This window comes from Monomorium pharaonis, chromosome 4 (assembly GCF_013373865.1).
Source record: "Monomorium pharaonis isolate MP-MQ-018 chromosome 4, ASM1337386v2, whole genome shotgun sequence".
Classification (NCBI taxonomy): domain Eukaryota; kingdom Metazoa; phylum Arthropoda; class Insecta; order Hymenoptera; family Formicidae; genus Monomorium; species Monomorium pharaonis.
Window position 1 is genome coordinate 18,260,089 of NC_050470.1, and position 10,572 is coordinate 18,270,660.

A 10,572-nucleotide genomic window follows, 5' to 3' on the forward strand; every position below is an offset into this window, starting at 1 on the left:
CCCGAACCTTCGTCGTCGAGATTCACAATACCACTCCGCGCATCGCACTCTCGTCGGTAAATCGTCGCGCGTGAATACTCCTCTGAAATATGGAATTCGCGCGCGTTTCGCCGCTCGCGTCAATTGTTCGTTCGTCGTGACGTCGGATACGGGTAAATAGTCTAGCGTCGTTGTCGCTATCTCGGTCCGCGTTTTTTTTCCTCTCTTTCGCCGCCCGGTCGATATTGCACCTCCGCGTTTCTTATACGGCGCGAGATACAATCCGTGGCCCTCTATCGCACGATTGTGACGTTGCAGCTCTTCCAATTGACGACGAGCGGCCTTCCGATCGTTTACGGCTTTCGCCGGCCGCTCCACCGATTAAGGAACCAAGTGCTCCTAGTACTGGTAGAAGCGGTAACAAACCTCCGCGTTTCGCTATCGGTAGCACTCTCTTCCTCCTCCTCGATCCCTTCTTCTTCATCCTTCTCTTCAGACCCATTCCGAGTTTTGTTTTTGCTTTTATAGCCGCCCATACGGCGGTCGCTACGGCTCTCTCACCAAAGGTCGAGTCCCTCGCTGCGATACGCTCTCGCGCCTTATCCGCGAGAATTCGATCGGCTGCGTGGCGTTCCGCTAGGTCGTTACTTCGCGAATACACTATATCGTGTTCGCGGCACGCCGTATCTAACGGATTTACGTCTCTATCGCTGCGTCGCAGTCGTTTAGCGAGACGAGTACTGGGTCCGCAGAATTGATAGCCAGGAACGTGCAACTCGAAGGGAAGCGCGTATATCGCGCTGTTTAAAAACCCGCCGCCGCCTCTTTGGATAGTGTTGACGATTAGCGCAATACGGCGCAATGTGTAATCTGCGGTGCCGGACCGTCGATATGCGTTCTCTGCCAAGGCTGATTTTAATGCTCCAAACATCTGCGGCAACTTCGCACCTTAAGATCGGCTTTCAGGTGTTCAGGCAATATGTCCCACAGTATCTCGATGTACACGTCGAAATATCGTAACAGAATTGTCTTCGGAATGAATGATAGCTCTTCGGCGGACCACTCGAGAATATCACGCTTGTCCGACAGTATTAGAAACATTGTTACGACTGCGCGAAGGAAAAAATTGATCGCGTATAAATAGCGCGAATTCGCGCGCAAGCACGCATACGCGTAGAAATGAAATTCGTGCGACAATCGCCGACGATAAGAGTTTTCGATCTCGATCGCAAAACCGCCGCGTCGAACGCGACAGCCGGAACGCGGAGACACGGTTCATTGTTACCGGACGCGATACGTTGCATCATCTGCGGTCCGTCGAACTGCGGTAAGACGAACCTATTAATAAGTTTACTGGAAAGTCCGCATGGTTTACGCTTCGAAAATGTGTACGTCTATTCGAAATCTTTGCAACATCCGAAATATCGATATCTCGCGTAACTTTTCGAGCCGATGTAAAACGAGATCGGTTATCACCCGTTCCGCGAGAATCACGACGTCGTACCGCGCACGGAGGCGCTTCCCGACTCGATATTCGTGTTCGATGACGTAGCTTGCGACAACCAGAATACTATCAGAGAGTACTTTTCCATGGGTCGACATTAGAACGTCGATTGTTTATATCTCTGTCAGACGTACGCCAAGATACCGAAACACCTGATACGGGACAACGCGAACCTCTTGGTTTTGTTTCGACAGGACGACACCAACCTGAGGCACGTGAACACCGACGTGTCGTACGAGGATTTTTGCGCGTTGTGTCGAGAGTGTTGGCAGCGACAGTACGGTTTCGTGGTAATCGACAAGGACAGCGCGTTGAGAAACGGTAGATACAGACGACGATTTAACGACTTCGCGGTGTGGTGAAACGATCAGAGCGATAAGTAACATCGAGGAACGCGAGAGAACAGCGAGGGAAATCGCCAAGACGCGCGCGACGATTCGTAGGAAGCATCGGTCGTTGAAAACCGGAAAGCTGGAAGAGGAAATCTCACTGGAGAAACACTTCAAACCGATCGTCGAACCGTTGAAGCGTATAGCTGAGCATACCGCCAAATCGTCGAACGATACTATCGGTAAGAGAGAACGCGAGGAAAGTGACGTCTACGATGATGACGTCTTCGAGGAGGCAGTCCCAACGAAGAAATCACCCGTGTCTAAAAGAAAACGACGTATGGACGAAATATTGGCCTCGCCCACGATCGCTTCCACGCCGATAGGAAAGGTGACGTTATTCCCGCGCGAAGAACAGACGGAGGACGCGCCAGCTTCCTCGCTTGAAACCTCGGTTAGAGAGACTCTGCAAACGCCATACGGTCGCGAGTCCCTGCACAGTCGATGGGACCGTTGGGACAAAGGTATGTGGGTGATCTTCTCAGTGGAGAGAGTAAAACTAAAAATGATTACGTATACGGGGTATACCTCACCGAGGAAGGTACTAAACTTGGTGACAAACAATTCGATGTGGGAAGAAACGACGCGATTATAATAGGTGATACGAGATACGTCGGTACACCTGGCTTATACGAATTGATCTTCAAGAGAATTCCCGATGACGCTATCTACACGAAAAACGATTTAAAAACGTACAAGAGTATACTGCAAACGACGAACGCTCATAGACGCGGTCGTAGCGCGAGTATTCTAGTCATGGGCAACAAGGGCTACAAGTACACCGCGATTATCGGACCGCTTATACGCGGTGATAAGAGGACGATGACGGGTGCTGGCGTACTCAACGTTCCATCCGGCATGAGAGTAACCGACAATCGAGTCGATTACGTTTACTGGGACGATCCTAACGAATTGGTCGATCGTCTTCGATTACTCGACGCTTCTCGTCGCGCCGGCAACAACGCTCACGACAACGAGATCCTGTCGATAATCGAGGAACTACGCGAGGCAGGACTAATTATAAATTGAAGCGTTGGTCGCGGTAACAGCACAGTTCGCACGCAACGACGACGACAACGACGACGACGACGACGACGACGACGACGACGACGAGGTGATGTCCGTGAATTAATTCGGCATGTCTCTGATGGGGAGACGCGACAACGAGACATTCGCTACGCGTTCGTCGATTGAATCTTTGAGGCGCTACGTGCACAATAACGCGTTGCGTATGAACAGGGATAATTACGACGCGAACAAACGTAAGATACAACGATTGTAATCCCCTATTGAAAACGCAGACGCGACAAATAAAAGCTACGTCGATTTCAATCTACAAAAAACGACCAACGACATACGAGAATTAAAAGAAACCACTGAGAATAATAGCTCGACGTTGGACTTGCTCGGGAAAAGGATACAGGACTTACAAAGTTTATTCGACAGAAGCCTCGCTCAAATTATCTCTAACAGATTAAGCTTAGAAGCCTTTCAAAACGAGTTACGGAAATTAAAGAAATTAATCGATAAAAACGTGAGAGGACACGAGGATAAGTTGCAGAAATTGCAAGTAGTTAATCTATGAGGGTTCCACGATCGGGTGCTCCGAGGGGGGTCGAGGGGGGAATGTGAATCAGGTGGGAACTGAGGGGGGTATAGGAGAGGGGGATTTTGAGCCGGGTGAGAAGGGTGTCTGCAGGTGAAACCGTACGCATATGGGCACGGTTGCAGGCGCATATAGGAAGCGCTCTTGCTGGTGAAACCGTACGGTTGGAGGCATACGGGGAAAATCATGGGGAACGCAATGAGACGAGTCATCGCGCGTTGTGTTTAGTTTTGGCGCTTTTTTTTATTATTCATTGGTCGTTCTATTGCCTTTCCCGCGTGAGTAATTTTATATTATTTATAATTTTATGTTATTGATAATTTTATTAAAATTATATTATTATTATTATTACGTCTGTGCGAACACGTATACGTATTTAAGGGCGTAAACGCAGAGCAATCTATTTTTTTCGACGATGCGTAAGCCGAACGGAAAGACGCATCCTCCGAGATACCGCACGGATTTGGGCGCGACGAGCGACTCATCTCGTCGCCTTTACTCGGCAAATTTTAATTGGTCGAGCCCGTCGCAAAGCACGGGGGAAAGTCCATGGTGAAACGCATGTTCGAATAAGAGCGATCTATTTTTTTTCGATGATGCGTAAGCCGAGCGGAAAGACACACCCTCCGAGATACCGCACGGATTCGGGCGCGACGAGCGATTCATCTTGTCGTCCTTTACTCGGCAAATTCTAATTGGTCGAGCCCGTGTCATATTTTCTTCGGAATGTGCGCAATATAGTTTTGTCATCAAATAATATTTCTATCGATCAACTTTTCCATTTTAGTCGGGTATATAAGAGCGCGTCGTTAGACGTTTTGTTGTAAAAGAATCTATCGAGCGTGCGATGGTGAACGTAACCTTTGTGTTGTATGGAGAAACGATTTTCGGTGGAAATTAAAAACGAGGAGGTTCTTTATTGCGACGAGTCAATGTCATCTACCTCAACCGCAAGCGAGGAGCGTAATCGTTGGACCGTGAAGAAGGAGGATAAGCGATGGAATTTGGGAACATATCATCTAAGAAGAGAGATTGGAACTGTATTTGCGCGAGAGGACTTATGGATAAAGACGGTAATGGCCGTGAGTGATCGTGGAAGGGAATATCTGTCCAGTATACCAACGTTTTCGTTTCAAGACGCTTTATTTCATCACGGATCGGATCGGACTTATATATATCGAAGCGAGCAGACGTGTGAATCAACGGGTGGAATTTGAAGTACCGATCGATAACGAGGGTTCTACTATGTGGATCTCTAGGCAAGAATCATGAGTGATGCTGTCGAAAATATGTCTACCGACGCGGTAGTCGATTTGTCTTGGTTCAACACACTTGTCGAGAACGCAGGCGATGTCGTCGACGAGGAGGTCGATCGCCTATGGGTGGACGATCTTTTTACGAACGCGGCCAATATCATTGACGAGGAGAGTTATCTTTTATGGGAGTGTCGATGCGAGGAATGTTTAGCGCGTTGAGAGAGAAATGTCAACGTCGTCCCGTGAGAACTGGAACGGTAAATTCTCTCGTGTCTCGTATTTTGAGTTTAGAGAGAATAAGGAACGAGTTACGATATCGTTTTGCCTGTGCGGGTGCTGGCCTTGGCGAGAGATCGGGATTGATTTGGTCGGAAATTGAGATCGCTTTTGACAAACGCGTGTTAACGGGCGCGGTGATTAATTCACGTTATATCGAACCAAGCGAATTTCTAAAGGACTCGAGAAACATGGTGATTGAGAAGGTGCGCAAACAGTTGGATAGATATTCATGTCTGAAGGTTAATACTGTGTTTAACGGGAAATTCCTTGCCAAAGATAAGAGCACTGTTAAAAGTATTACAACCGCGAATAAACAGCTGTTCGGTTTGACCGATTTGCGTGAGTGGTACGAAAGATTTGTGATCTGTGCTATTCTTACGTCACTGGAGGAGTTTCAGGAGCGCGATAGCGGATGGGCGCTGTATAATGAATTTGAACGTTAATATCAATAAATGTGATCCCATGCAGGCGGGATGCTGGTGCGATATATCGTCGTACGTAAGACGTAAGAAAGCGGTGGTGAACGTGCGGTCGAACGATAACGCGTGTTTCGTGTGGACTGTTATCGCCGCGATGTTTCCCGTTGAGGAGAATAAAGAGAGAAGCAGTTCGTATCCCGATTATCGAATGTATTTAAAGTTCGATGGAATAAAATTTCCGGTTGCCCTGCGAGACATTACTATATTTGAACGTTTGAACAATATATCCATAAATGTGTTTATGTTTAAGGAACGTGATAAAAAAAAGATCATTCCTCTACGTCTTACGGCTGACAAGAGAAACATTCACGTAAATTTGCTATATATCGGATCCACGACGTAACCATACGGTGGGTCATTATGTTTGGATAAGCCAGCTCTCGCGATTGGTCTCGAACGAAATAAACAAGACTAAAACCAAAAAGTTCATATGCGATCGGTGGGTGTATTGTTACTTTCTCGTAGATTTTCCTAATAATTAACAACCAATTGTAATTTCAGATGTTTACATTATTTTTATTCGATCGAGAAATTATCCGAGGATACCGTGGATTGCGAAAAGATGAACGAGTACGCGATTGTTCTTCCCAAAGAAGAGGATAAATGGCTTTCGTTTCGCAACTATGATCGAAAGGAGCGACTCCTGTACGTGGTATATGCAGATTTGGAGTGTCTTTTGGAAAAGAAGGACGAGGGGGAAAGTTTTATGACAACGGAAAATGGATTCGGTTATCAACGCCACAGAGCGTTTAGCGTCGGTTATTATGTCAAGTGCACGTTAGGCGATGAATCATCGTCATCGATGTATATATCGCATCGCGGTCAAGACTGTGTTTCGTGGGTTGCGAAAGAATTGAATTCTCTAGCGCATCTCGCGAAAGATACTCTTGGCACGGTCGCGCCTATGACGGAGTTGACGAGGGAGGAGACGCGTAGTTTCTCGGACGCGAAGTTTTGTCACATATGCGGAAAAATATTCCTGACGACGGATCTGCGTGTACACGATCGTTGTCATATTACTGGACGGTACAGGGGCGCAGCGCATTCGTATTGTAATTTAAATTACCACAATTCCTTTATGATTCCGGTGTTTTTTCACAATTTATCTGGATACGACGCGCATTTTATAATTAAAGAAATCGCAAATGAATATGAGGGTAGAGTTGATTTGTTACCGTTAAACGAAGAGACGTATATTTCTTTCACGAAGAATGTAAGTTCTACGAGAGAGAAAAAATGGCATAATTGCGTAAAATTGCGATTCGTTGATTCTTATAAATTTCTAAATGAAAGTCTCGGTAAATTGGTGTCGTACCTAGATAGAGGCGACTTACGAATAACGCGATCTATGTTTTCCGATGTGGATGACGAAGATTTTGAATTGCTCACGCGCAAAGGCGTGTTTCCGTACGAATACCTCGACAGCATCGATAGGTTGCACGACACGGAGTTACCATCGCGGGAGACTTTTTATAGTTCGTTAACGGGAGAGGAGGTGTCCGACGACAATCACAAGCACGCCGTTAAGGTTTGGCAGCGTTTTAACATTCAAAATCTAGGTGAATACAGCAATCTGTATTTGAAAACGGACGTGCTACTCCTGGCGGATGTCTTTGAAAAGTTTCGCGACAATAGCATAGAGAGTTACGGTTTGGATCCCGCTCATTATTACACGTTACCCGGCTATACGTGGGACGCGATGTTAAAATACACGGGTGTTCGTTTTGAACTTCTGACCGATATCGATATGGTGTTGTTTGTGGAGCGTGGTGTGCGCGGCCTTAGTCAGTGTTCGAATAGATACGCGCGTGCTAATAACAGATACCTACCGTGTTACGATTCGTCGCAACCGTCATCGTTTCTTATGTATTATGACGTAAATAATCTGTACGGTTGGGCAATGTGCCAACCGTCACCGTACTCGTGTTTTCAGTGGCTCGACGACATTACCAATTTCGACGTAATGTCGGTGTCCGCGGATTCTTATTTCGGTTACATTCTGGAGGTAGATCTCGCGTATCCGCACGAGCTGTACGACGCTCACGCGGATCTTCCATTTTGTCTCGTGCGCGCCACGCCTCCCGATAAGCGGAACGTCAAGCTTTTGGCCACGCTTCACGATAAGTCGCATTACGTCATACATTATCGCAATTTACAACACTGCCTGCGACACGGATTGCGCGTAACGATGATTCATCGCGTATTACGATTCGCACAATTTCCATGGCTTCGCGGTTACTGCGACGTAGCTTTCGTCGGGAACCGCCGGGTCCGAGGAGCTACGCCCAATTAACAGCAATAGTTGTCTAATAGTTCGCGGGTAACGCTTCCTCGCGAGATCGGTAACGTCCGAAAACGGTAGCCTGCTTGAGCGGTAACTCCGAAAATGCTCTAATTTTCTGGGCGCCAGGCGCGGATTTCCGCGCCGCACAACAATTAACTATAATTCGGTAGCTGGATAGGAAGCGTCACTAATGCCGGTGGCTCTTTTCTCGACGTGGTAGAGGGGCGTGGTTCTTTATTAATCGAGGGGTATGGAGAGCTCGGATCGAGGCAGGTCGTAGAAAAGAATCGATACTCAATTGTTAATTAAATAGCAATTTTAAAATATATTTCGTGAAAGGTAAAGAAATGCTGTGTCGACGACAATCGTGGATCTTACTCCACTTGTTAATTGCTTAATTTCATAGAAATGGTTATTACGGAAGCCGGAAGTCGGCACTACAAGAATGCGGAAACTTTGTTCTTTCTCTACGCGGCGAGAGGCCGTCGGGGCTCTCCGCTCGCCAATCACTCTAATTACAATGTATTCTAACTCGGTATTCGCGGTACTGAAGAAATCAATTCTTAATCACAATATGACTGTCGGTACTGGCTTTGTCCGAGAGGGACCTACTTAACAATTAAATATTCGGGCCGGTCGGTCCGATCTTTCGTGCGGCCACGAGACTCTACTTAGTACTTCAAGTCCTTCACACTAATAAATCAACAACAGCAAAACGGTATCGGATTCGGGTAACCGGTAACACGACAAACGGTATCCCTTATCCGGTCCCGCACGAAAGTCGACCGCCTTACCGAATCTTACGGAATTCCGCGTGGCTGCCGAGTGATGGCCTTACAATAATCTCTTGACTCTCGTCCGTCGAAGTTGGTCTCAAGGGCTCGTCCTATGGCACGTACTATCTCGCCGTCAACCGAACAGTGAGGAGCCCCTGTCCCGCGCCGGCCGGCTCGAGCCGTCGCGCATGCGCGGACGCTCTTCGATTTGCTATCGCTGGATCCACGTGTTTCCGCGTGATCCTCGATCCAGCGCCGCGCTGCCTCGTCCCTTGAACGGCCCGTGCTGAACACGTGCTCCAACCATGTGCTCCCTGTTTCCGCCGTTTCGGTAGGTCCGGCTGGCCAGGCCGCGACCAATCCGATCGGGGTGGCTGGCGGTTCCATGTCTGTGGCCGCTCTTTCGGTTCGCTGCCCGGTGGTGCGTGCCCACAGCGTGATCCTAGCTGGGAGCCGTCGTGTCCCCGCGCTGTTAGTCGGCGCGGCCGGTATCCTTTGCTCAGGGACGGAAACGTTCTGCGGGGCCCGATGCTCGGCACGGCGGGGAAACTCCTTGAGGGGCGCTCCTTCCACTGTCGAGTGTCCCCAGCAATTCCCGCGACGGCTGCTCCTCCGTCGCCTCTGACACACTCTTCCGATGAGCCCTCACTCGGCGCCTTTACTTTAAACGATTGTTACTACAATCGGAAAAACGGTATCGCGGAAGCTAAAAATAAAAAATAAAATAAAGTAACAGTCACATCCCCCTCGGTTCGGCGAGGAGTCGCCCCCGATCGACCCTCTCGGTCGGTCCTGTGCCCTTGTGACGGGCGCCCGGATGCGCCACGTCACAACTCCCCCTTCCCTGGGGAGGACCGAAAAAGGTCTTGAGCTTCGGCGGTCAAGGCTGACCACCACTCTGGCAGCCCCCGGGCCTCAGCCCACGGGAGGCATTGCTCCATCCAACAACACCCTAATTAAAACAGGAATAGCAGGAAGCTTCTCTTGTAGTCAAACCTCTTCCAAACTTTCCAGATCCGACAGTATAATTCTCACATTCATTCAAAGCGTCATAGACTAGTCTTGCATTCTCAGTGCCTCTCCTAGCGATGCAAGGAAGGAAAAAAAATGAACGGTGACTCCAGCAATGTAAGAATATATGCTCTTTACTCTATCTTCTAGAGATCGTACAAAAATAATAACACTAGGCTTCGGTAGCCGGGAGCAAACAAAACAAATGTTATTGGCACAGCCGGGCGGTATCACGAACACAAGAAAGAAAAACAAAGATCTCGGGACAGTTCAAGAGTGGTAAGAAGGTGCCGGGCTTTTACTGGTCTGGGTTTCGGTCCCGTGGTCCGCGTGGGCCGGTGTACGGACGGGTGCTCCTGTACACGGGGCCGCATCGGTGGCAGGTGCGCACCGTGACCCCCCGCTCGCCACACCCGAAACAGAACGATCGGCGGCGGGCCAGGCGACACTCCGCGTATTTGTGGTGCTCCGAGTCGCAGTTCCAGCAGCCCATGATTCGTCCCTCTTTGGCCTCTGGGGCCGGTGGGCTTGGGTCCACCGGTCATGGCCGGTATAACTCTGGAACGTTTGGGGTCTGGGTGGCGACGGATCCTCGCCCCAGTGTTGGAGTCTGGCAAGCCCGGTCGCTTCCCTCGATGCGGGCTTCCGTCCCGATACTCCGCATTCGGGGAAACTCCCTCACCACCGCTCCCTGGTTTGTCCACTGCGCATCCCGGACAAGCTGCGCAGTCTCCTCTAAATCCACCCAGAATCCCTCGTCGTTCTGGCGGACAAACCTCCAGACGGCGAGGTGCCGGGCGTAAAATTGGCGCCACAGGCGCCTCGTATCCGCGTTCAGCATGATGACGGTAACTTCTATTCAAGCGGAAACCGGGACAATGTAAGGCTTAAGGTCTTGGATGTGGATCTTTCCAACGGTTGACCCCTCCAGGTTCTCTAATTCATAGATTACTGGGGAGATCACTCGCCGTATTTTTAAGGGTCCCTGGAATTTCGGTGCCAATTTTGC

General features: G+C 49.0%; 1 protein-coding gene across 1 annotated transcript; it reads left to right on the forward strand.

Annotated features, from left to right (window-relative positions):
- Positions 1 to 3,532: 3,532 nt before the first annotated feature.
- On the forward strand, positions 3,533 to 9,809 carry LOC118645211. Its single transcript, XM_036285855.1, has 2 exons — positions 3,533 to 5,931; positions 5,994 to 9,809. Exon 2 carries the CDS (start codon positions 6,055 to 6,057, stop codon positions 7,783 to 7,785), a length of 1,731 nt encoding a protein of 576 aa, XP_036141748.1. The 5' UTR covers positions 3,533 to 5,931; positions 5,994 to 6,054; the 3' UTR covers positions 7,786 to 9,809.
- Positions 9,810 to 10,572: the final 763 nt, after the last annotated feature.

What these genes read in the sequence shown, in the direction of transcription:
- LOC118645211 (XM_036285855.1), top strand. Translation starts at nt 6,055, where the DNA reads ATGAACGAGTACGCGATTGTTCTTCCCAAAGAAGAGGATAAATGGCTT.